This window comes from Anguilla rostrata, chromosome 4 (assembly GCF_018555375.3).
Source record: "Anguilla rostrata isolate EN2019 chromosome 4, ASM1855537v3, whole genome shotgun sequence".
Lineage (NCBI taxonomy): Eukaryota > Metazoa > Chordata > Actinopteri > Anguilliformes > Anguillidae > Anguilla > Anguilla rostrata.
Window position 1 is genome coordinate 12981004 of NC_057936.1, and position 26804 is coordinate 13007807.

General features: G+C 39.9%; 3 protein-coding genes across 4 annotated transcripts in view; 2 read left to right on the forward strand and 1 right to left on the reverse strand.

The window, feature by feature from the left end:
- Positions 1-1135: 1135 nt before the first annotated feature.
- On the forward strand, positions 1136-3673 carry smx5. Its single transcript, XM_064330762.1, has 5 exons — positions 1136-1258; positions 1784-1851; positions 2029-2059; positions 2177-2236; positions 2319-3673. Exons 1-5 carry the CDS (start codon positions 1151-1153, stop codon positions 2442-2444), a joined length of 393 nt encoding a protein of 130 aa, XP_064186832.1. The 5' UTR covers positions 1136-1150; the 3' UTR covers positions 2445-3673.
- Positions 3674-8121: 4448 nt separating this feature from the next.
- On the reverse strand, positions 8122-18444 carry bcl6aa (BCL6A transcription repressor a). Its single transcript, XM_064330752.1, has 9 exons — positions 18310-18444; positions 13763-13934; positions 13436-13657; positions 12353-13330; positions 11799-11980; positions 11495-11662; positions 10213-10343; positions 9891-10028; positions 8122-9476 (listed from the first exon to the last, which is right to left on the reverse strand). The coding sequence occupies exons 1-9, from the start codon at positions 18338-18340 to the stop codon at positions 9339-9341; spliced, it is 2160 nt and encodes a 719-aa protein (XP_064186822.1). The 5' UTR covers positions 18341-18444; the 3' UTR covers positions 8122-9338.
- lpp (LIM domain containing preferred translocation partner in lipoma) overlaps positions 11930-26804 on the forward strand; it is a 245716-nt gene continuing 230841 nt past the window's right edge. The window contains exon 1 of one of the 2 annotated variants that reach the window (XM_064330754.1): positions 11930-12070. The gene's annotated coding sequence lies outside the window, so the exon portion shown is untranslated. The remainder of the gene's footprint in view (positions 12071-26804) is intronic. The other variant, XM_064330756.1, reaches the window with a different exon arrangement.

Genomic DNA, 26804 nt, shown 5'->3' on the forward strand with positions numbered 1-26804 from the left:
CTGATTACTGGGTAGTTTGACAGAATTTTGGCACCAAACCCATACAACCATTTTCCAACCTAGAAAATCACTCCAGAAAACAGAGAAATCAAAATTAGTTATCTGTCTGAGAGAGTACTGAAACTTTCCCCAGGACATTGCTGAAGGGAATGTTTTATACAAAGACTGTGCCAAAGCTTTGAATTAAAATAAGTTGGAATACAACCAGACATGCCCTGAAGGGACAAGGAACTGGGGAATTCCTGCGTGCTTGAAGAGAAATTGTACAACTTTGCTGAACAAAAGCGTCTGAGATCTGCAGTGACGAGAAAGACATGTTAAAATTGCACTTAATGTTTTGGGACTGATTCTGAATCTATAGGTGACATTTCTGACGACATTGAGAAACAGGTTTTGCAATTAGAAAGAAGTTTTAGATCAAATCCTTCTGATGAGCAAGTGTAGGAAATTTTTACTTTGGAATGAAAGTTTTGGTAAAACTACATTTGAATTAGAAACAGTGTTAGCTAATCAGTTGTGCTAGTGTTTTTTTTTTTTTTGAAACCTCTTTCAGTAGGAATATACTGTAGGCTCCTTTTTTATTCACACCCTTGATGATATTTATTAAAAACAAAAATGTGTGTTTCTGAACAATTGTTAAATATTATTATTGTAGGTTTTCTCTGCATTTTTAGCATAAAATGGCCTACTTTATTGCAGAATCCATCTTCATCAGGGCTGTGAAAAAAACGCAGTTGATGCATTTGAAAATACTTACGGGACAAATGTGTTGCGGTTAATATGGGGAAGAATGGTTGTGTAATGCAGGTTTTCACCAATGTAATGATCTGGCTTTCTGTTCGGTAGGAATGCATTAGCATTTTCCCAGACTACAAAAACAAAGCAACCTCACTGACCAGGAGTGCAGTAGTACGCTAAACCAGACCAAAAATTCTCAGCGAAATGAGATCAACCGGACCTGGACGACGTATTGGAAAATCTGAATGAATCTACCCGCGAACATGAGGTCGTAACATACGCGGGACAGATGTATTCATATATATAACATTTTATAGGGCAGTGGCATTTTCCTTTCTTATTCACACACCCATTCATTCACTCACACATCCAAGTCGTACGAAACTTTTATTATGAAGTTTGACGCCTGTGTATGACGCATTTTATAACCCACCTATGGGAGTGGAGTATTTATTGTCCCGTTCTCGAAACGAAGGGAAAATATCGCGTTATCATTCGACGCGGTTACAGAGTGAACATGGTGAGTCGTATGACAATGTGTATTTTAATGTATAAAAATATAATATTTGCATTGCTTTATTTAGTTTACATACACGTAAATCAACCCGTAGAGAGTTGTTAAAATTAATAGTCTATTGTAATTACTTAGCTTGAAATGCAGCTAGTACGGCGGTATCTTTGGGTGTCGTAACACTAACGTAGCTAACGTTAGCTCATGTTAGCTAGCTAGTTATGTTAGCGATCGGTCGGTTTTCCGTGTAACTTAACGAATATAAACTCAGGCAACAAACTAAATATATATATTTAGATTGCTGCGTTTGGGTCTAATAAGATACTCTAGTTTGGCAACATGTTCATATGGAAGTGGAACGTTTCAGTATCAACTAGTAATTACGAGGATGGTAAAATATTCAGAGTAATTATCCCTGATAGACTAATGTAAGTAGCTGTATTTTTGTTTATTCTTAACGGACTCAGCTAGCTAGCATGCCAACTAGTTATTACTGTATGTGTGGCTGGGTATAACGTGTTTCACTTTTTACAGCTGTTCTACTCGTTCTTCAAGTCGTTGGTGGGCAAAGACGTGGTAGTGGAGTTAAAAAATGACTTGAGGTACGAGAATACGTGACTGATCTTACTACAAACTACAGAAAGGCCTCAAATTATAGCTTGCAAGGCTTTGAATGTGCATTCACGTATGTGAAAAAGAGTAGCAGTGCGTTCACGAGTTGTAGGCTGGTAGCTATTGATAGAGAATCAAATCTAACTTTGTTCTGTGGTTTTTTGCAGTATCTGTGGCACACTTCACTCAGTAGACCAGGTGCGTTTTATTCATACAATTTCTTCTTTTCATTGTAAGGTGTCATGCTTAAGACTGTGCAGTCATTCAATTTGACTTATGTTGATGTATTTTAAATACTTACATTTTCAACTACAGTACTTGAATATCAAACTGACGGACATCAGCGTAACTGATCCAGAGAAGTATCCGCATATGGTGAGTACCTGTGACAGAGATGTTGGCAACTCAGAAAGCATTAGTTTCTTTTGCACCTCACATTTTCTTTTGTTCCCTCCAGTTGTCAGTGAAGAACTGCTTCATCCGTGGCTCTGTGGTGCGGTATGTGCAGCTACCTGCTGATGAGGTGGACACCCAACTGCTGCAGGATGCTGCCCGCAAGGAGGCCATGCAGCAGAAGCAGTGATTTCACTAGGGGCCGGGCACAGCCGTATTGAGGCGGGTGGTGGGACTGGCCATTTCTGAGTTTGGGCGAAGCATTTGTAGTTTTAAAGGCTGTGCTCTCCTTGGTTGTCCCAGACATGGTCTCTCCATTTTACAGTCTTTGTGAGGCTTCAGTCTCCGAGTCAGCGTGTTCCTTGGTTTGATTTCATTGAGTCAATGTTGTGATTAATTTTATATTCTGTCTTACCCGACCGAATCCTTAAACCTACCTCAGAGCAACAGCAATACGGGTCAGCCTTTTTTTTTACCATTGTTATGGTAAGAATTGTGTCAGAGGCCCCATTTTTCAAGAATTGCTCTGGAACATGACCTCTAGTTTATGATTTTGCAGTAGGTCTTGCCAAGACAAATTGGCATATCTTTTCAAACTAATTATGTAATTCAGGCCTCTAGTTTCTGTATGATTTACTTTGCAAGTGACTTGTCTAATCTGATTTATTTAAAAAATATGGCACTGGCTATCAATGTTATGTCTGTAAAAAGGATCTTCTATCCCAAGCATCTGTAGACCAAAGCTTTCCATAGATTTGTAAAAAAACTTGTAAATATTTAGACACATGAACATGCAACAGATTTATAATTAAAGCCTCCTTGACTTAATGATTTTAATTGATTTCAGAAACCAATGTGGAAACTGGCAAAGCTGTATGTAGAAGTTTATTTGGGATCATCAGCAGAGCTAATTGGCACAGGCTGACACGGATGATTTAACTGAAGGAAACAGAATTCCTATTACACCTCATCCTCTCAAAGTATTTTTCTGTAAAGATGACTCACTTAGTAGATAAAATAGTGGGTTGAGGGAATACTTGACACAAGGTATTTAATCTTTTTTCATATCAAAATGTCAGTTTTTAGACTGATAGACTTTGATGTGAGGAATTGGTCTAGTTCAGTGCAACCATTGTGGTATGCCTGTTCCGCACTGTTATAAATTGCTAACCGTCTTTTTTTTATTGCAGTATAATTCTTTAGAAAGCTTCTCGTTAGTCGTGTCCAGTTCCTGTGTATTTTTTTTGTTGTTAAAAAAGAAATAAAAATAGTTTTTAGTTTTCTGTACTGCATCTTTTCACTTTAATCATTGAGGATCTGTGATTCCATTTTTTTGTATGTTGTTTAGCTGACGAGCAAGAGATTTTAATTTGATCATGGTTTTGATATGATTTAGAAATAAAGTGAATTTTGTTCCAATTAGTAGTGTTAAGTCTCTTTATTGAACAGCACGGTGGTGCAGTGGGTAGCACTGTTGCCTCACCGCAAGAAGTTCCTAGGTCTTGGCCAGAGCCTTTCTGTGTGGAGTTTGCATGTTCTCCCTGTGGCTGCGTGGGTTTCCTCCAGGTAGTCCCACAGTCCAAATACATGCAGGTATTTAATTGGAAGGTCTAAATTGCCCCCAGGTATGAGTGTGAGTGGAATGGTGTATGTGCCCTGCGATAGATTGGCGGCCTGTCCAGGGTGTATTCCAGCCTCTTGCACAATGCATGCTGGGATAGGCTCCAGCACCCCCCTGCCCAGAATGAGCGGGCATAGATAATGGATGGATATTTGTTACCTCTTTTATGTAATTGTTTTCAGTATAGCACAATAAACACAATATGAATTTTGAATTTTTATTCTTCATGGCACGCATAGCTATTTCTGACATAATGTGGTTTAAGAGGTTTAAAAACACTTCATTAAGAACTTGTTAAAATTCTGGGATTGCAGTTGTGGTTGGAATGAAAACTAGCATACACAGGGCTACTCCAGGACCAAGGTTGGGAACCAACTTGTCTGCAATGGGTTGGTGTGGGTGCAGATTTTTGTTTTAGCCCATCACAATGACACTTGTTTTGACTAATTAACTAATTATGATCTTCAATCAAGACCTTGATAAGTAGAAACAGCTGTCTTAGGGCTGGGCTTGAACAAAAACCGACACCCTCACTGGCCCTTTTCACAACATTGGACAACCGTTATGTAGATTTTGGCTGGCAACACCATCTTGGTTGGGAGTCTCAACAGAGTATCTGAGCCTCAGTGCCCTATAATGACTGCTGGGTGCTGGAGCCCCTGCTGTTTACCTGGGCCAAAAATTAACTAGTGAAGCTTACAGATACTGGGAAAAAAAAAGGAAACAGCAGTGTCTTTTCAGTGAAGCATTCTTCTGGTAGTTTAATAATGGTGTGGGGTGCATATTTACCCTTGGAAGGCAGTTTTAATGTGTATTTTCTGTACATCAGTGAATAAATTGATTAGGTGTCAGTATAACATAATGGTTTATAAACTGGCCTTGCTCAAAAGTTGTGGATTAAGTTCCCACCTGAGGTACAACAATTATTTATAAAGGTACTTATGTGAAAATAGTCAAATATAAAAATGGATTGCAAGTAAAAATGCAGGCAAGGCTACTCTAGCCTGTGTAATTTTCTCTGTATAAGTGCATGCTACATGCTAGGGTAACGTCAATGGTAGGCCTACCAATTATCGTCCCCCAAATAATGACATTGCCTTCGTGTAATGAGAGGTGGCCAGTGGTTTGAAGACCATTAATCGATGATTGATACCTGATAAAGCTTTTTTTTTAATTTCAACTGTGTGTTTATTTGATTGACGTTTTTGTGGAAGAGTTGTTCAGATTAGATTCGGTGACCCAATGTCCACAATTTCAACAACAAGGACCGTGAATCTATCAAGAGCAAAATGAAGCAGCTGGAGTCAAGTGATTAGGAGCAGGCGCCCTAAATCGCGCGCTTTTTAATTTTTTTGAGGATGACATTACCGCCATGGGCCAAGACAAGCAGGTATGACTGGCTAGATGTTTCAAACTAGTAGGAAATCAGTAAAACGTTTTTCAAGAACTCATCAGAATGCATTAGGTGACAGGAATAGAGCCAACTACAAACGATTAAAATAAATTGACAGTCAGCAACGTAATAAGGCAATAGCTGTTTGTAATCCAGAACAGACCTAACGTTGTCTGTGTAACAAAGGTTACAGGTTAGCTACTAGCTAACATTACACTTGTTTATTTTAATTTTGTTATTGTCATATCCCAGTGTCTATTTTAGGCCACGAAGTTGTTTTAACGAACTTCCAGTCTGTCTGTAGGCCTACACCATGCTCTGCATATCTGGAACTGCTAGGTAGCCAAGCTAGCTAAAAGTAAAACGCGTTCAATCATACATTTAAGAGGAGTGCACCTCCGAAGCTGCGCATTACTTACGGCCGCATATGGCCGATTAATGTTAAACGAATTGCTAACTGGTGGTTGCCGAGACATGCCTAATGACTAAGTTGCTTAAACTCATGTCAGCACATCTGGGGGAAAAAATAATGCTCTGCAGTGTGCAACAAAGTAGGTTGATGAATGCTTTTCGGGCTGAAGTCGTGGTGTATTTTCAGGCGAACCAGTGGAGTCGGAAATATGGCCTGCACCGTGGAGTGGATTGGTACAGAAGGAAATGTTAATCAGGTGAGCACACAGTTGGCTTTGCATTTAGCCTATATACCCGTCTAGGTACATTGCAATGCCCTCTTCTTGCATTAAATAATAATAATAAAAACATATATATATAAACCTTCCCTGAATTATGAAGTTTTCAGTTTAAAGGGATGCCGTAGGTCTATATTGGGGCATGCAACAAAGAAATCACTAAGGCTAAATGGCCCCCTGGCTAATATAAAAGGCTGACATTATTCAGTTCCACTCTTGAAATTTAAGACGAAGAGGTGCAGAGAATTTTATTCTTTATTGTTGGTAAATAAAATTAAAAAAACGAAAAACATCTGAAGTCAGCTCAGCAAAGCCTTGATTTATTTCTTTGTTCAGTAGATGTATCTTTAGATATGGGGCACGAGGGAGTCGCATTGGAGGCTTGGACCAGATGAGTAATAAAGTTTTATGAGTTCAGAGCTTGAAAAGGCCTGTGTTTTCATAGTATCTCTGCTTAAAAGGAATACCCAACTGAGACTAGCAGTTAAATGTGACTGCACTTTCCAACTATGTATAGGCTAATTAGCATTTAAAAAAAGAAAAGAATGTTTCCTCAAAGAATATATGCATGCTTTCATGGATATTTATGTGATGGGCAAACAATAAGCTTGATTTGTGAACTATGGGACATATCTTTGACTTTGGACCTGCAAGCATTGCTTTTATGAATGTGGTTGATATCCACATTTTCTTAATTTGCTTTTGCAAATAGTTAAAAAGAAATGCACAAGTGATTTATGTTCACAGAGATACTGCAGAATCTCTTCAGTGCTCTACTGCGGGCTCTTGAGGAAAGTTTAGAACTAAAAATTAAGTGAATGACATATTGTTGGAATATATGAAATGTCAGATGTGTTGAATTTAGACACTGGTGTTGATAAATGCCCAATACATTTTATGTGTAAATTGTTTGTACAGGCTATAGCTTTCTGGTGTGAGCAGGGTAACTATAGGATACATTTTGTAGGCTGCATGTAATGATTATTTTTAAACCGTTTATTCAGTATTTTGGAATGAACAGGTTTAGGTGCAGGCTGTCTATCACTGCATCGGTAGTTGCCATTGTGTGGTGGGGGAATACTCTTTATCAACTGACCTTTTGTCCTTGGGCCAGTTTTGTGTTACCCTGTAAGATTGCTGGACACTGTTGGCACTGGTGTGATCAAGATTAGATTCCAAACCATGAGGAGCATGACGGGGCTGGGAGTGTTTGCTGAATGCACTTCAGTGGTTGTAGCCACACCTCTCTGATTTGAATTCTGAGTAAATGTTGGTCATTTCAAGCACCCTACCCTTGTGCCTCTTCTGTTAACTACTTCCGATGAAATAAATTCCTTGAAATTCCGTCACAATATGCAAATGGAGAAACCTTCAAGAGATTAGCTTTGAAGCGTTCAGTATTTCATCTTCAGACAACAAGGAAACCTTTTGTTTCTATTTTGGAACCCGTTTTTAACCATAAACTTCAATCGCAAGCACTACCCTGAAATGCTGTGGTGTTGGATGTTGGGCTAATTGGCTTATTTTACACGCAAGTACACAAAGGAAATTTGATCCAATTCCTTTTATATGGTATTGGTAATCCGAAGTTTGCCGTGATCTGGCACATCTGTTGTGTTGATGTAGCCTAGACTATATCATTTTTAAAATATTGCTGAAATATTGAATTAGTGAGAGATTTATAGGGATAGGCTAAAGTTACTGTTGCAGATACAGTAGTCTTGACTGCTGGTGTTGTAACCAGTATAGTGCATGGGAAAATGACTTTGCACTGTTGTGTATTTTGTGTAAGTCCTTGTTGCACACCAGTCAATTATAGGTGCTGCACAAGCGGGATAATTGCCAAACTTTAAACACAGCATGTAGCGAAATCAGAGAAAAAGGGAGCATCCCCATTCAAGTTATATTTTGAGCAAATTAAGTAGAAGCATTTATTTGCTCAAGCTGCTACTTTATTTGTTCAATAAGGTTTAATTTTTAAACATGGATGCACCCTTTTTCTTTGATTTAGTGAGACCGTTCTTTCCCATTAAGTGATAAAAGGTACATTTTCTTTGTTCTGAGTACCATTTTATGATGTTGCATAATCAAGGCTGTACTATATGGATTCATGTACAGTAACTGCCAGCTGCACAGAAATACATCAAAACTGCTCTCAAATTGATACATAGAAATCCAATACTTTTATTTTACATTCATACATCAATATATTACAAGATGAGCTTAATGCAGTTGTTTAAAAAGCCCAATCCCAAACAAATTCCTGAAGGTTTACAGCTCAAGCAATAATGAATTTGCATGTTTTGAAGGTCAATGAAAAGCAAAACGTCCGCGCGCGCACACACAGTCACACACACACACACACATGCACACCCCACGCACCAACACACAAAAGCCCAGACAAGTGCTGTCCTTGAGTTGTACCTTAATAGAACTGGGCTGAATGGAAAAGAATTCAGTCACCACAGAGAAAGGCACCTTCAGTACACAGTGTATGTACAAACGAAACTGACAATTTTACAACCTTCTACTGTAGCTTCTAATACAATAACAAAATTGTAAACCTTCACTTGCAAAAAAAACAAAACAAAAGACATTTCTATACAAATACATTTGAAGCAAAATATTTTCTCGGTCATACCGCAGCAGTACCTTAAAATACATATTTCAACATGAATTTCAGATTTGCTCTGCCAGCAGAGATCAGATTTTGATGTTATTGTACATTTTTATGTCACACTATGTATGCGTTTCCCCATTTTATTAATGTTCAATATTGGCGACAGTAGTCACCTGCCTCATGCATATTATTTTCGGTACTTCAGTAAGCAGCATTCATTCTAAAAGGGATCTAAGCTGAAACCTATTCTGATATGAAATGTTACTGTCGGAGCCAGGCTGCCCTTTCACATGAAAAAGACAATTACACACGGTGTAACATACATTTATGTATAAATTTATAGATAGAATTCTTTGTACAGCTTTGCCAGAAATGCCAATATCCTAAAATATACCGTCCCTCAATCAAAATTTCCTATTTGCTTTCAGAAAAGTATGTTCTTTGATATAAAATACTATATCCTCAAAAACTGGGATTTTAATGTCTACATTCCTTTTCTTTTTTTTTTCAACAAAATAAAGCTTTATATACCTCAGAAAGCTTATAAACACTCCCAACTGGACTACATAGACAATAAAGTGCCTATAAGAGACCATTTCTGGTTGTATGTTCACTGGAATGAAGAGGAAACCCGTTTAAACTGGCATAGAGTGCCAGTGCTTCCCCCCCCCCCCCCTCACACAGTGTGGCACTACAATTTTGGACGATTGTATAAGTCAGATTGTTTGAATGCCAAGGTCAATGACACCTGGTCTTTCTCCTCAGGCCTTGAACTCAGTTGGCAGGTCTGTAGTGGACATGCGGTATTGGATCTTGGTGTTCGTGATGGCGCCATGCTTCTGTCGTAGGTGCAATCTCAGCTGGCTCTTGTGGCGAAAGTGCAGGTTGCATTTCTCACACTAAAAACGAGGGAGAATGTGATTAGCATTCAGACATTTTTCACCTGGGTGTCACAAAACCACTCCTCCCCTCATTGATTGGAGAACTTGGCAGTTTAATCCCGCCATTCTTACATTGAAATCGCCAGTTTAGTTTTGCCCATCTCTTAAATTGTGAAGGCAACTCCGATTCAAATTTAGAAAGGAATTACTCTGCATTTGTTCCCCAGCAGTGCATTTTAAGAAATGAGGAAAGGAGTGGTGAAGGTGGTTTACTGAATTTTCTTCCTTGGCACCATCTGCTATCCAGTTCTCTTTGTGTCAATGACACAGCTGAAAGTTTCACTTTTAGCCGGCTTTCACAGGTGCCTTTTAAAAATTATTTATTTATTTTTTTAGAAAAATGGCCTTTGTAAATGAACATGCTTTGCTTACATGATAGGGCTTCTCTCCTGTGTGTATGCGCAAATGGCTCTTGAGTGTCTGCAGGTGACGGAAACGCGTCCCGCAGATCTCGCAAGGGTACGGCTTCTCCCCCGTATGAATCAGCACGTGGGCGCGGAGGTGGGCGACCTGCACAGAACGACACATTTTTAGGGGCTTTGAAACCAATAGGGAGGCTGTAATGCTACTTCTGTCCTGTAGGTGTTGTAATTATACAGGTTATTCTTGTTGTAATTACACAGGTTAGTTGTGTTCTGACCTATGGGAACACTGAAGAACAAGGAAGATCGTGTTGAGTCGGCTTTTTGCTCACCTGTACAAAGCGTGCTCCGCAGGTCTCGCACTTGTATGGCTTTTCTCCGGAGTGAATGCGCGTGTGAGTCTTGAGGTTGGCTGGTCTGTTGAACTGAGCACCACAGATGTTGCAGCGATACGGTTTCTCCCCTGGAATGGGAAGGTCATTGAAAACGGCACTTGTACACAGACTGGCAGACAATATAAACCCTGTCATAATACTGCAATACACATCATCACCAGTTTCCAATCATGGGATATTGGCTTTGCATAAAAATTATTTAAAAAAAAGAAAAAACTTCCTGCAAAGAAAACGTTTATTTAAAACGGTTTTTTAAATTTTTTTATTTGATTGTGACTGATTATCAGTACATTTAAACTACACAACTGGGTTTTCCCTGGCTCAAAATAGGGTATGGTGGTGACTGGGTGAGAGCAACCGCTGTTGGCCAACTTGATGCTTTGTATCTCTATATATTTAGCTAAAATTAGAATGTAAAGTTCTGTAAAGTCTTCAAGAGACCACCACAATGCATTAAGATGTAGGATATAAATAATGAAACAATTGGAACAATTTAAATATTTATAGAAGGGTTACACATTGTAAGTGCCAGAATTGGAGGGGAAGTATAGACCATAGTAAACAATTGACCCATTGTAAGGGGTTGTTCTACTGGAATAGTGGTATTTGGTAGTGCAATATGTCCTGAAATGCATTTAATTTTTGCAACTCAAATTACGGTAAACTATTAATCTTTTAACTTAATGAATCTACACAAACCCCACCTTAATGTAGCTATTGAATTTCATTTATATATTCACTCAAAGACTGCTTGCACCATCCTTTTCCCCCCTGGTGTTACTTGTACTTTGTAACAACCTAAAAAGTTCTCCGGAATTTTTGTCTCTCCATTCAATCTACAGTATCATGTAGGTTAATGATACTGTAGAATAAACTTAATTGCATAACAGATTCTCATAATTTGGGTATTTTCATAGAATTTCCAATTTTGGATATTTTCATGGAATTATGTCCAATTCCATGGCTTGATTATCGTACGTTAAAATATCGGCAAATACCTCAAGTGCACAGACAATTGATGCTGTGAATTTTAGTAAAAACATGGCAGCACACAGTTCGAAGCCATTTCTGCATTTTATGTCAATTAAACAATTCAGAGATTGTTCTTACGGCACCTTCCGTATTCCAATTTTAAAGTAAATTCAGCATTTTTAGCTTTCGGTGGTAATCAGATTCCCAAGATCCCCGGTCGTCCGTAGAAGCAGCCATCTGGACTCACCTGTGTGGACGGTTTTATGGCTGGCGAGATTTCCCTTGTAGCGGAAGGCAGCCTGGCAGCGATCACATTTGTATGGCTTGTCGCTGTGGACCTGGAGCGTGTGCCGTTTCAGAGCGTCGTCCTCCGCAAACTTTGAGTCGCATTCGTTACAGAAGAAAGTACCGTTTTCTGTAAAAAATAATTTAAAAAAAGTCAATTCGGGGCATGATGTTTCAAAATTAATGCCTATTTGTTACCATGCCACTTCTTTTTAAATGGAGGGGGGGGGGCACACGCAATGTCATAACGTGCCATATGCCCTTACCGCAGCTGGAGTCTGAATACTCTGAATGCAGTTCTGTCACCTCTTCCCCCAGATGTGACCCTGGAGTGTTGGAACAGACGTCAGAGTGCTGTGGGGACTGGGAGCCGCAGGACGAACACTTCAAGTGGCTCCTGTAGAGAGCGGCATGGCCAGCACTGCCCCTCTGCGATCCCTCCGTGGCCCTGGAAAACAGAGGAAGTCCCTGCCTGTCAGAGATGCCGCAGAGCCTGCCCAAACCAGCGCATTGCCCGCTTCGCAATTCATACTCCGAGGTAAACCCAAGCTACATTCCTTAATGCATGTAATGTAATTCCGTTATAAAATCTACGACTGAACCGGTTTTGGTGTATACAGCCAATTAGCTCATTTAGCCAAGCTAGATGGTGGAAGCAAAGACCTGCATACACACTGGCCCTCCAGGACCTGAATTTCCAAGCCCTGCTCTTGAGCCATTGCTCATATGAGCTGGGACTACGCAGATATCATTGCATACAGTATCAGCAGTCAGTCAGTCAGTCACATGATCAGTCTGCACACAGGTGCAGAAGGCTCACCTGTTCATGATGTTGTTGAGGCGACTGGCCTGGGGCGGCGCGAAGTCCTCGCCGTGCCCGTTGATCTTGGTAGCGCCCTGCAGGTCGGTGTGGTCCGAATCGCCGGGCTGGAGGTAGGCAGGCGAGCCCAGGCGCTGGGGGGAGCGCGCCTCCGCGTCACGGGGGCCGCCCTCGTCCTCCTTGGAGCTCTGGTTGGCCGAGTTGAGCACGATGAACTTGTACTTCTTCCAGTTGCGGGCTTTGGGGTCCTGCGTGCCCTGGGCGGGCGGCGAGCGGGTGGCCTGGGCGAAGGCGGCGTTCTTGCTGCTGCTGGACTCGGTGGGGGAGTTGGGCTGGCAGTCGGACTTGAGCGGGCTCTGCGGGCTGCTCATGAGGCCCTTGCGGCCGCTGAGGGAGTAGTGCCGATGGCTCGCGTCTTCCTCCCCCACAGGGTGGGGGTGCTCTTTGCCCGCCTCCCTCTGCTCCCGCACCAGGCCGGGGAAGCCGTGCTTCCTGGAGCCCAGGCCCGCCGGCTGGTGGCCGCTAACCAGGCCCTCCTTCCGGGCTTCGTCCTCTCTGGTCATCTCTCTGGAAGGGTAGACGGTCACGTGGCAGACGCTGGGGGCACTGCTGGCATTGGCCCTGGTGTACTCTGCCAGCATGTCTTCTGGGTTGTCCGGTGGAGAACCGTTCTTGTGGTGCTCGGATCCCCACCGTACGCTCGCTTTAGCGAAGTCGGGGAAAGAGCTCTTGGCATCACTCAGCTTTCCGATTGGGAAATGGAACCCCTGAACCGGGAATTGGCCATAAAGATAAGAACTGCTGGGAGCGCCGACTCCATTGAACATGCCGGAACCATAGGCTCTCCCATCCCTGAAAGGGGCAGCCCGGCTGGGTAAATTCTCTGCCACTTCATGGGGTCGGTAAGCGTGCACATCCTGAGGCAACATTAACGGGCTGACTAGAAACTCTTCTCTGGGCAGCTTGGTTGATGGGTCACTAAAGAAAGGAAAAAGCAGACCTTTTTAGTATCGGATTAAATCTCAATGAGTAAGCAAGGTGCAGACTCGTTCCTCTTTCCCTCCTAGTTCTGCGTGTCCTCACCTGGATTTAATGAACCTGTGGCAAGTGTCAACAACGTGGTCCATCTGCAGGTAGATGGCAGTGTTCATGATGGCGATGATCAGGCTCTCCTTCAGCGTGAGGCGAGAGGTGTACATGAACTCCAGCAGAATGGCAAAGCCCTCAGGGTCCACCTTCGGGTCCAGGCTGATGGCGTTCAGGTTGCATTTGAGGGAGTCCGTAAAGATGGTGTAAAACAACCCACTTTAAAAAGAAGAGAAAAAAAAGACACTTTTACCATTCATGCCATTTCTGGGTTCTGTAGACAAGTGGCTTTGGAAAAAGAACACCCGAAAGCAATCAGCTTACCTGCAAGCCATGAGGACCGTCTTATGAGCACGAAACTGTTGTCTGTTGACCAGAATCGTGACGTCAGTCAGGATGTCCCTGCTGCGCAGCCGGTTCAAGTTCAGCAGTACATCACTTGCATGGCGTGTGAATTGAATGCAGCTGTCTGCTGCACATGCCATTTTGTCGAAATCTAAAAAATGAAAAGAATATGAGGTTTAACCTGGATAAATAATTGTGGAAGGGCCAAATCACAATTTCAACTATGTTGCATCATTCAACTGATATGGTATGGACATGATATGGACATTGTAATGTAGTGCTTTTCATAGAAAGTGGTCAATTTCAGTGTGCATTTCCTCTCGGAAACAATTTCCAAAACACTGGTAGAACAGGTTATGAAAATGAACAAACCACGGTCACTTAATGACTGAGACACAAATCTTTAACATTGAATGTTTTTAAAAATCAACCCGTCCTTTTGTGGGAAGGGTTGAAATCAGTGCTTTAAAGTTCATGTGAATAATTCTCTATACTACCAATACTATGAATGCTGATAGAGAAATGGATACTATACAGACTGCAACATCTTACCGTACGTACACCAAGAGAAAATACACTAATAGTGAACATTTAGGCCTGTTTTTGAAGTCTGGATTTGATCATTAAAATGTGATGTGAACTGGCTGGAAAGAGTAGAAGACAAATGCATAATGAGGCAATGATGGTTTACCATTTCTGAGAAATGACAGTCTCCCTCCAAGACTTCCTGTGCCCGATAATTTTACCTTTTGATCTCTTAACTTTCACATACCATTTCTTAGAAATCAATTCTTGATGAAATCGGTTTCCAATAAACTAATCAACACTGACACTTCGGACCCCCTTTGACTCTCACAATGTCAAAGCCATATTTTCCATTGTTGGCATCACATGAAAGTATCTGTATGATGTGCCTCAAATCTGACAATCAAACTTTCCATTTGAATTCCCCTCTGAATTTACATTATTTTCGTGACAGGTGGGTTAAACTTTCAATCCACCTACTTTAATAAACCAAACATAACATTTTTCGAATTGCGGTAGGTAGCGGTAGGTAACGTTTTCAGCCAAGAGGCGGTGCCACAAGATTACCAAATCGCTTCACAAACATTGGTATTGAACAGACTGACACGTTACTTTTTGGCAGTCTTCCCTTGTGCTAACGAAAAGGTAAATAATTACTTAACACATTTATGTTGTCATGTGAAATTAGTCGAAATGCTCTTTCCTACGACCCTATTATTCACGTTTAAATTAATTCTCGTCATGTAGTTATTTTGTTACCCGTCTTGTCATGTAAGGAAGGATACTTCTGTTCTATGTTGGGACCGCTTTAAAACGGCACCGCCAAAAATAACTTACTAACATTCCTGGAAATACTAAAGGTGTACTTTAGTAACAACATCGTGGACGGTTTTGGGAAGATTCGCACGCTTCGCTTCACGTGGAGTGTAAAGAAATCAACATTTCCATATCACGTCAAGCAAGAGATCGTATTTATTGAGAGTCTGCAGTACTATAGCCAGTATAAAGAGTTTTCCTGCAATGAGCGGAAGATCACGTTTTAATTTTGTGTAAAGGAAAGTAGGCACCTGTCAAAAGAACGAACGTTTTCAGCGAAACAGGTCTGTGACTGATCTATACCGGTATTCACTCTTTGCTTCAAACGAATTAATATGGCTTTTATAATAAAGCCTTCAAATTTTGTGACAATAGGCTATAGCCTTCAAAACTACAAATACATCGAACGCTGAAGAAAATTGGAATTCAAATGTGGTAATACGTTTCATTCTGTGTGAATGTGTTGCGCGCAAAGCACAATTGGCAAATTAAGAGTTCCAATATAATTTATTTTTGTAAAATTTTGGCTTTAATGCCCGTAGTACTATACAGTTATACTGCGGTGTAACTGCATACTGTGGGAGTGTGAGTGTGCGTTTTATGTATGCTATAAATACATGCAGGCTGGAGAGAAACTCGTGGAGTTTGGTTTTCCCCGAAAATTTAGAATATTGCGGACATGGGCCTACTGGTTTTTGCCAGACGCGTCACTAATATCCGGAGCCCTTATCAAAGTACCTAAAACACCGGATAAACGGAAAGGAAGCTTAAAAATAATTGTCATGCTCTGTTTGTTGCCTTTAGAACATTTCTTGAATATTGTACATTCTGTATTTGCGCTGCACTAGATTCTGTTTCCGCTCAAACCTACATTACCGGCAGATGGTTTCGTATTGCTCCATTATAAAAGACAGAATCACCCCTCGTTTAACCTGTGACTTTTAAGAACACATCTCCCAGAGGGAAATATGATATGGAAAAACTTTTGGGGCAAGAGATGCCGTTTAAGAGCACAACAGGTTTGGGAATCCATACACAATAAGTAGGATAGCATATTGACACTAGATGGCAGTCTATACATAACAGTCGCAGTCACCGTTTAAACAGTACATTTTGCGAAAACAAAATGCATCCCCGCGGTTAAATTAGATTTGTTTTGGCTTTGGGATGCACGAAGCTTTGGAACATACACATTTCAACATTGGGCGATTTAACTTTAGACACAAAAAGACTTGTGTCCTAATAACACTATTGCAACCACAAGATGTCACCAACAGGTGGATACACCATATAGCCTACCCTAAACTAAATAATAAAACTAGTGAGGGCACGAGGGGTAGTAGGCTAAGCTGCAGAAAGACAATGTGCGCCCTGAAACTCGTTATCAACAGCTGAATTTTGATTCACTTTATAGCAAATAGTAGACCCTATATCCACGCTGTACAGACAAAATGTTCATCAATCAAATTAACAGCGTGTAACCTTGCTTAAAATACAGTCGATAAGAAAAAGAAAAAAAACACATCTTTCTTAGTCGTAACGCTGTTGATGCGTGAACCGTTTGTTATGAAGGCTGGCCATGTGCGTTCTATCGAAACGTAAAAGCTTTAAGTCCTAAAAATGATTTCGTTTACCCATTTAGGCTATCCCACATTAAGCGAGTCCATTTCAAGAACTGTTTGTAACCGAACATAGATAGCCAGCTCTCTCCAAGAATAGCGCGTGAAACCGTCCAATAACATGCAAACACTAGACAGAGATTTATGACCCCCTGCCTCAATGCCAAAGTCTAGGCTAGTGTGCGAATCCGCAGCTTGTTTTTTTAAATATTAAAATATCAAGAAAGTAAAGCGAATACTTAAGAGAGCCTGCATTGTTTAGTCATATGGTCAACAAACAGAATCATTTCTCCAATTAGAACAATTAACTTATAAATTTTTTTTTTTTTTTACAACTTATTGTAATGAGGGGAAAACACTGCCATTAAGAACTTCACAATGAAACTAGGTTTACTTAACTATAGACTTGTTGACAACGTCAATTGATACCAGAAGTTCCCTTAGGGAAAACAGTTATTCTGTTCGGTTTTATACGTTGGAATATACATGAAGATAGTCGGTCAATATCATTATTCTGAATTCAACAACTTAAGTATCTGTATAACTCAAGACGCATCTATTTTCTGACGTTGACACCCTACAGTTTGCTGTGTACATATCAGTAATAGACTACACTGTCGGTGTCATCAACCTGCAGTGGTATTAAATTTTTGTTTACGGTGAGGCATATAACCAACACGTACTAGAACGCAAAGTCGCGCAGACATCGATATGGAAAGTTACCAGGGAACTAATAAACAAGGTTATCGTGAATACTGGCAACGGCGGTAGCGCAAATGCAACAGTATCTTGTGCAACCTGATTAAGCACGATCAGTTCCGAGTGTTTCATATGGGTTAAGCTGTAAACCACTGCATTCGAAGCTTGTCGTTTAACATCTGATATCTAATCTGATATCCTTAAAAATAACTATTCAGAAGGTAAACAGTATCAAATGCTCATAGCCGAGACCATCACAATCAAAGGACTGGTGCAGATGTCTTAAATTAACTAGCAAGCCCCATACCCATAACAAATTCCATTGCCTACGTACATCAAGTTAATACGCTGTTACTTCTACACAATGATTTATGATGTGCCCAATTTCAAATGACTTATGTTCACAAATTCAAAACATTGTTGCTGTGATCAGCGAAACCAAAGATATTGCCCCATACACAAAAATGTACCATAACCATACCATAATTCACAATAACATCAACTTTTTGTTGTGGTTCTGTTAAGGACTCTCATATGTGAACTCTATAGAGGAAAAACAGCCGATTCCATTGATTTTAAGTAGCTGTAGCACTCGTGCTGCAAACCCTTCAGCCTCCCAATAAACTGAACGGCCGCACAGCAACCAAGAGCGGCGGAGCACCAGGCAGAGATAGATCTGTCAGGAGCACTGTCACTAGCCAAGACACTCAAGATTAACACTACACGTTGAACTGTCTAAAAAGCCTTCAAAGTCACACAGATCTACATTTTAAACATTCAGACAACAAACTCTTCTGTTTCTAAACCTTCTGCAGAGAAAGATAAACGTTCGCGCCAAATTATTGGCAAAAAGAATTTAAAAATCACCTGGTAGGGCTTTCCTAGAAACTTCTTGCATCACCACTTCTAAGAACCCCAGTTCTAAGAATCAGAAGAGCTCAATTCTCGGAATTTGAGCTTTTGACTGTACCACTGGTATACAGCAGGGGAGAGTCATGTTTTCGTACACATCAAGTTAATGTTATTCTGTGAAATATATTTTTGGAGCTCCAAATTATCCGCGATAATTGAACACGCACTTTTAAAACCTGGTACAGTTTCCTCATTAAAAACTCTATATTTTAGATAAATTTAAGGAGAACTGGGACTGTCAGATGTTAAGTCCCCCCTTGATTGTGGATGCTTCCTGACACAGACGGTCACATGGGCCGTCGAACAGGCTACGTAGCACATGAATATAGTCCAGCCTCTAAATTCTCAGAACTAATTTGCTATTCCGTGACATAAGCACAGTGTCTATTCATTGCCTATCCCTGTACTAAACTCACTGCTGTAACATTCAGAACATAGCAGGAGTACTATTCACACGGACACACGCTTCTTGTTTGTTGTGATACTGGTCATCTTTGCTTTTTCCCTCTATATTTGTAAGTCGTTCTTTTCGTCATTGCTGTGGATCGCTGGCCTGTCATCAACAGGGTTTGTTTTAAAGGAGATTATTTATAAACCGAAAGACATTGTGCTTGCAAGCTGGCTTTTCTGGATAAGCTCCGTCTATCTGCAGCTATCCTACATATTTTCTCGCCTCTGTGAGCTTCCGAATTGCTTAACGACTTTCCGAATTGCTTAAGTCCGGTACCGTTAGGTTTCGGTACCTCTATCCGATAGGCGATAGTGCATGTCATTGGTGGTGTTGCATAGACTAGCCTGTGTATCTTGAGTGCATAACCGCTGATTACACTTCTGTTTAGAATACAATCAAAATATAAAATATTTCCCTGTACTGATAACATGTAGCCTAATCTAAAATGTATATCATCCGTACAAATTTGGACTGTAATTATCTTAACCTGCAAACTGAATGCAACGTCAAGGTCTTCTAGCCGCAATTTAGTCTATCTGCATGCAGCTACAGAAAAGCATCTTCTGTTGGACGATATGAGCTAGTGCTAAAACCAACATTTTCTTAAAGTCTTAACACCTGTTAATGTGTACTGGAAAGAAAAAGATTAGTAGCTAATGGCGAATTATGCAGGTCTGTGGAACAAGGCTTGATTTACTTGGGTGTCCTTATGTTACTTTAGACTGTGCCAATGTAGCATGATAATCATACCGTAAGTTTGCGCCCCCAGCCCTCACTGAGCACTGTTGACCCCGGCAGAGTATGATACTGGTGTACCTGCTTTAAAAAAATAATTCTGTAAGATGTTCCCTATATAGTCTGTTGCCCGTGAAATCCAGTTGTTAAACCGCCAAGCCTTATGGTTCAAGAGGCTTTTAAAAATATAAACACAGTGCAGCGAACTTCTACACATCGGGCTCAAGACTAAAGTCTCGTGGCAACCATTACGTAAAAGTGCTTTTCAGTAAAAAAAAAAAAAAAAAAAAAATATATATATATATATAATGCCAATATTTGACATTTGCACACTTCACGTGTAACGTTTTAAAATAGACACAGCATCATGCGTAAATGCATTGACGCGCTAGGCCATTGAAGCACTAGAGCGAATTTAATATTACAATGAAGTTGAGCTGTCTATTAAAAGGTATATTTATGTTTTATGTCGGCGATAATGCAAATTATTTTGCAATAGCTAATAAAATGACAGTATGAACAATCGCCTTTTGCCTGTACAATACACGACATATGGACATTCGATATAAGACAAACAATATCAGTAGCCTACACGCTGCTAATTAAGTAACCAAAACGGGAAAACACTGGAAGGACTCCTCTGGCCAGTAGCTTATTTCTTGTGATAATTTTCAAGTGCCTGCAAATTCTGTTATGACACACTGTGTCAAAGGCCAGTCTGACAGACCCGTAGCAAGTGCGTAACACTTCAGCTGGCTTCAGAAAACTGACACTTTCTGTCAGCAGGCAATTCTGCCAATTGTGTAGCCTAGATATGGCTTGAAGGCGACGCGTTTGATATACAGTTTTTAATTTATTTTATATTGATTCTTGGAGATCCTGGTCGATATTTGTGGTTGACTATTACGATTTTAATTCACTTGTTTTCTTTAAGTAGAAGGAAAATTCTCAGCTTTTTTCCTCTTTGTTTTACATTTTCAGCTTTTTACTGCTGTAATTATTCTCTCCATATAAATCTGGGATTGAATGAAAAATTTAAGATCATATTTTGGATAATCTTAAAAAATAGCTTGTCAGTTCAAACACGGTAATTTTATTAACCTTTTGTGGTGTAGTATTTCGAAGTCATGCCAACTTCACCGACTGTTCTGAAATTTTGACATTTTCGTTTTGATTCCCGTTTTGTTTGGGCAGTGTTTCTGTGTGAGTCACTTGGGCACCGCGATACTGACTGTGTGGCTACATTTGGTACAGCAAACACGAAACCAGTGGACTTGTGTCAACTTTAAAGCAAATAGCAGGTTTTGCACTGACGTTGTTTAATTTGTCCTAGCCACGTTGATACACTGGCTCGTTAAAGAAACACTATACTTCAAAGTGTATTATTTTGCCTGTACTTTAACTGAGACTGTAGACGGGTACTCCGGATTAAATGATGTTCAGGCGCAACTTCGCAGCTCCACAAAGGTGCATGAAAAAGACAGGCAAAAACAGAATGTGAAAAGTTCGGCCACTCTTGGAGAGCGATGGAAGTTAAAAATGTATTTATGGAAAACGCCGACGCGTTTCGGCTGGGAGCCTTCTTCAAGCCAGTCAGGAAGGCCATTACAAAAAAAAAAAAAAAAAAATCACATGATGCGTCTCTGGGGAAAAATAGTTTTGTATATTTAACGTTCGATCCAAAACTTTACAAAATATGCGAGTTTAGGATATTCAATCTCGCATACAGCCGAAAGCCATAGCTGGCAGTTTGACGTAAGGCTAATTTGGTCTAGTGTGCGGGGTCACAAAAGCAGTTAACATAAATTCGAAAGAGCTGGTGATGACTTCAGTCAAATGTATTCAGTATTCATTTTAGTATTAATAATCAGTATCTGAATGCAGACATCGAAGCATTTATTTCTAGGCCGAAATTAAAACACTCTTATGTACATCAGAACACCGGGTAAATTATCAAAATTATCCCAAAGCGTTAGTAATTTGAAGTACAGCTCATCATCCAAGAACAGTTGTTATTGCTAGTGTACTTGTACCAAGCCGGTGTTTTAAAGTAGACAACCTATGAATCCACAAGAGCAAATTCAGCGGCAATACAAATGTTAAATACCGTACAATTATGTTAAAAAAAAAATTAAAAAAAATAAATAAATAGTATTTGATAGTGATCTTGCATTTACTTTGTTTCTCTGCTAGCTGTGGAATATCCATGATAATATATTGGCCGAATTTAATGATGCAGAAATATTTCTGTGCAGATCTACAACGTCCTGGGTGTAAGGAAAAAAGATGGAGATAGGAAAAGTTTTATTAACTGAACATAAAACAATGGGCTTAATTTGAAATAATCTCATTATAGGGGCAAAGTGCGTCTAAAATAGATTTTCATAACCTCTAGTTTAACCTTTAATCTACGTTTATCAACTCAGATGAGCAGAAATTTAGTAGCATGTGGCGCAAATATTTCCCCAGTGTGGATTTTTGTTTTGCAACTCTATCTCATGTTTAACCTCTATGCTGTCTTATGAAACTTCATTTTAAATTCACTATTTTTATGCAGTATATCCAGGAATGATGGTTCAAAACAATATACAATTAGAAGCACTTTTACAAAAGTGAAGATATGTGTATTTGAGTCTTTTCAGCACTGGCCGTATTTACAACTGTAATTCAGTGGGGGCTCATAATATTACACTGACTTGATATGATCCGTACCTTTTGGTTTTGCCTCTTTAGGCCATGCGTTGTTTATAGATAGGCTACCAAGCAAACTGGACAGTTGTCAAAATTACTAACCTTTCCTAAGGGGTTGCAAAACTTAGCTGTTCAAGAAACATGGAATGTTTGGAAATATTTGTATAGATTTCATTTAATCTGTGACCCCCATTGCCGGCCAGGCCAGAATGTAAATGAAACCAGTACTAACATTAGTGAAAGCAGGGCAAAGGCCCAAACATTTAGAAGCAGAGCTCTGTAAATCTTTTGATCTATCTTTTCCTGCAAATGAGTGTTTAGAGTGGTTTTTTCTTTTAAGTGTTTGTGTCCTTATGCACAGTTGCTTTTTAATTAGAATTATACTTTCTGTAATCTATGGTAAAATGTTTACTGTTGTACCATTGTACATGCATTTTTTGCGAAAATAAAAATCTAATTCTCTAATGTGCTGAGTACTTATTTTTTTATTTGTGTCTTTGCATTACAAGAGCTATACCTGACCATAAAGTCATATCCATTTGCACTAAATACTGTTCATTATATGTATCTGACCACTCTGTTGCATTGTTAAGCAGTGGACTTGAGCTGAACAATATTACATTTGATGAGTTTTGTTCTTAGTTCAAGGGGCGGCAGTGTAGCACAGTGGGTAAGGAACTGGCCTTGTAACTGAAAGGTCATAGGTTCAATTCACTGCTGTTGTACCCTTGAGCAAGGTACTTGAACTGAATTGCTTCAGTATATATCCAGCTATATAAATTGATACAATGTAAAATGCTATGTAAAAAAAAAAAAAAAAAAAATTGTAAGTTGCTCTGGATAAGAGCACCTGCTAAATGCCCGTAATGTAATGTAAAGTTCAAAAGTAACAAAAAATGACCACACATTTTCATGTGTAATAAAAAAAAAAGTATACAGGCTGTCACATGAAATTGTCGAGTTTATAATGGTAGTATCAATTGGTCTCCATGGTTTCCTTCCACAAATCCTGTTTCAGCATGATTACATTTGTTGATTTGTTCACAAGGCCTGTGCTGTCATTTACCACGTGTGGGTGGGACTGGTAGAGTGTGAAACTCTGTACACTTTTCACTGTCCACTGTCCACATTTAGCTGCACGTTCTACTTAGAACTACCACATCAAACCCTTTAAAAGTTTAAGTGTTGAGAAGCTATGCGCAGGAGCTTCTGTAGTTGATGGGACTGCTTACTCATCACTGATAATAAATTGCTATTAACTGAGACAAATGCTCAATAGAGGTTGCTTGGTTTAAGGGTTGTCTTTAACGCTCCTCTCAACACTTACAGCAAGTGGCCCTGGTTTTTCGGCAAGGAAGGAACAAACTGTTCTAAACCGGTGAGGTCAAGGTCAGTTGACATCTCTACACAGATGTACCTGGATAGTCTTGTTTGCAGTGGCTCCGTGTTGTTGTCAATCTTCCATCACTAGACCTCATGTGTGTTCCCTGACACATGAGGAACATAAGCTGGGCTGTGGAAGGAATATAAAAATCTTTGAAGTTGGGTATATTGAATGTTCCAGATATTACTACCAAAACCTGGATGTCAAGTGTATTAAAAAAAAAAAAAAACCCGCCTTCCGGTGCACCTAGGGATATGGAGAGTAATGAACCAGTTTGAGTCGATGTGTTTGTAGGCTGTGGAATGTTGTTCAGAATATGAATTAAAAGATGTCTGTGAAACCCCTTTGGTTTCATAGTTCCTCTGGTAAGCAGCATCAAACTTTGTCCTCAAAGGTACAATGCCTCATATTTCAGGATGGAATGTCATCCGATTACACATGAAAAGCTTCCACATGAACGCATGTAGTTCAGCTGATTTCATTAGTGTGTTAAATGCAATATTGAATGAGGGGGCTGTACTAAGTGGTCATTCTAGCCTTCTAATTTTTACCTGCATTCTCTGCTTAGCACACCGCAGCAAACATTATAAAAGCAAAACCTGTCTTTTCAACCAAGACTAGAATGGGAGTACTACCCGACCATTCCCAGTATTCATTGTGTTAAACAAGGGAACTCAATTCTTTCAGCAAGTGGGTGTGGAATGCAAGCCATTCATTGCCATGCATCACTGTGAATGTGGTCATGCTTTTATGTTGTTGTATTATTATGCCTGCATTATTTGATTGGTAGTATTGCTGGTAAGTACTACCTCATCTGTTGCTGATTTGGCCCAGAAAAAATGAAGATGGAGGATTTTCAATTCCGTTTAGTGAACTTGTTAGATGTGCTTCATTCTTAAAAGGCATTTAGGCCTATTTCTTTGCTGGAAATGCAAACTATTTATGAATACATTTTAAGGCCGTTGATTGTATGTCATTTGTGGTTGTTTGGCATGTCCAGCTAAATTTATTGAAATTCCTTTTCAAAAATTGGATATTTTTCTTCGAAAACATGATATTAATGTCAAGCTCCAATTATATGTAAATTGTGAATAACAGCCTTGATTTACAAAAACACCACTGGCAATGTTTCAGCGAACTGCCTAGATTTTAAAGCGTAGTTTGCTAGTGCATATTATTGCAGGTGAGGTTAAGCCTGTCTCAGTCAAGGTAAGACCTCAAAACAAAGCCATGTGGAGATGGAGATGACTGTTTGAACAGTATAGATGAATGTAATCCAATAAAATTGGTTGATCTTAGCCTCATAGGCCCATGTCTTTGAATCCCCAGTTGATATTAACACCCAAAGAAAGTCCAAAGAATTGAGTGCTAATCTGGGCTCAGGAGAATGTCACTGATAAAGAGCTTCGACCAAAAGCCTTGTGGGACACCAGCCACCCCCCGTCCCCGCCCCGCCGAGAGCAGAGATGGACATACTGGTTTGTGTAACCAGCACAATACCTCAGTATCGCACTAGCATGTTTTCTGCAGTTTTTTGTGCCCTTAGTCACAATTGCAGGACAGCATGACGGCAGCTATTTTCACAGCCGGGTTTCAATCAGTGGTTTGTATCAACAATAGCCTTTGTTACAAGCACACAGGAAGAAGTTTTGAAATAGTTCTTGTAAAGTATACTTCAGTTTCATTGCCTTTCTCACACATGCACACACCGACACATATGTGCATGTGCTGTACAAAGAGAATGGTCCTCTGCGAAAAATAAACATATCCCCAATAAGGAGTACAGTCAGACTAGAAATGAGCAACTTGAGTACTACTTTCATATTTTAAAATTGTAATATGTGCTGCTGCTATCCACGTTGTGCCCTCGCAGAATCGTAGACCAGAACAAAAAAAAAAAGAAGAATTTGTATGGAGACCTTGTATGCTGCAGTATCGTTATCAATAGGCAGACTTCATGGAGGTGTGCAAAGGAATCTGACATGAGACAATGAATAAAAATCATACTTTATAATGAATTTGGTCAAGCTGAGCATTTGAGAAATAGTGCTTGGGTATTATGTCATAGATTTGGGCAATATAGCATTAGGGCTGATTATCGTCCTGATGTTGTAGCTTGTACTGCCCCCTAGTTTGACTTAGCATAGGTTAGGTCAGAATAATGTTCACTGTGTGAACTGGACTTAGTGTTCTTGGCTATGAATAACTGTACAAAATGAGTATTGTACCTTATCAAACCTAGTTGTAGTTGTTCCAATGACCTTGATATGCACTTTTGTACGTCGCTTTGGATAAAAGCGTCCGCTAAATAAATGCAATGTAATGTAATGGCTGATCCCTGCAGTGCTAAATTTAATTTTTTTGTAGGGAACGTCTTTCTTGAAACAAGCTTGAAATGTCCATTAGTGCATTTAATTATAAAATTGGTTCAGGTACATTCTTGTGGATGTTAAGCATCTAATAAAAATGCACACGCAGAATTGATTCACAAATGCATTCATATTGGGTATTGACAGTACCGTGCTGTTCACCTTGCCTCGTAATGAATCAGCAGATTTTAGAACCTCATAGAATTTTAAAGAAGGAACAATTCAACATGTGCTATAAGGGTCTTCCCATTATTGTGACCTACAGAAGCATGGAGCGCAGGTTTCAGATTTGGGAATGAAAGTTTGAGCAGTATATCTTCATGCTCTGAGTTGTATTCTTGCTCAGGCGAAGGCAATACGATATCATTTTGGGCTGAAGGGAGTAGGAGGAAAGAACCTTTTGAATCGTAGATCTGTGGGGCTAATATTTGCCTTCAGAATGTCTTCAGAATGCAGAGCAGAGCTGTTGCCGCGAACAGGGTCACAGAATGTCACAAGTTTGACAACGGTTTGAGAGGAAAAATGGCTCACGCTGTTGACACAGGGCATACCTCCTGGCCTTGCTCTAATGCAATCAATTTACAATTGACCTGCTGGATCTGTCTTGTAGTGGCAGAATTGGTTTGGCTCACTGCCACAAAACCTGCCATACATAATGAAGAAAATTCATCAGCTTATTCCACGAAAGGCTCTGCATCAGTACCAGTTACCTGAACTATAGAAATAGGCCTTTATACCATATCATTGGACACCATGAGCAGTTTTTCTGGTTTCATTTTGATTCAGTCCCGTAGCTTGTTGTTGTTTTTCCATAGTTGCT

What these genes read in the sequence shown, in the direction of transcription:
- smx5 (XM_064330762.1), top strand. Translation starts at nt 1,151, where the DNA reads ATGACGCATTTTATAACCCACCTATGGGAGTGGAGTATTTATTGTCCC. An exon ending in GAGTTAAAAAATGACTTGAG is followed by an intron (nt 1,852 to 2,028) that starts GTACGAGAATAC and finishes GGTTTTTTGCAG; the next exon opens with TATCTGTGGCACACTTCACT. An exon ending in CACTTCACTCAGTAGACCAG is followed by an intron (nt 2,060 to 2,176) that starts GTGCGTTTTATT and finishes TTTCAACTACAG; the next exon opens with TACTTGAATATCAAACTGAC.
- bcl6aa (XM_064330752.1), bottom strand. Translation starts at nt 18,340, where the DNA reads ATGCAAGAAGTTTCTAGGAAAGCCCTACCAG. An exon ending in CACAGGTTCATTAAATCCAG is followed by an intron (nt 13,331 to 13,435) that starts GTGAGGACACGC and finishes TCCTTTCTTTAG; the next exon opens with TGACCCATCAACCAAGCTGC. An exon ending in GCGGAGCACGCTTTGTACAG is followed by an intron (nt 10,029 to 10,212) that starts GTGAGCAAAAAG and finishes CGTTCTGTGCAG; the next exon opens with GTCGCCCACCTCCGCGCCCA.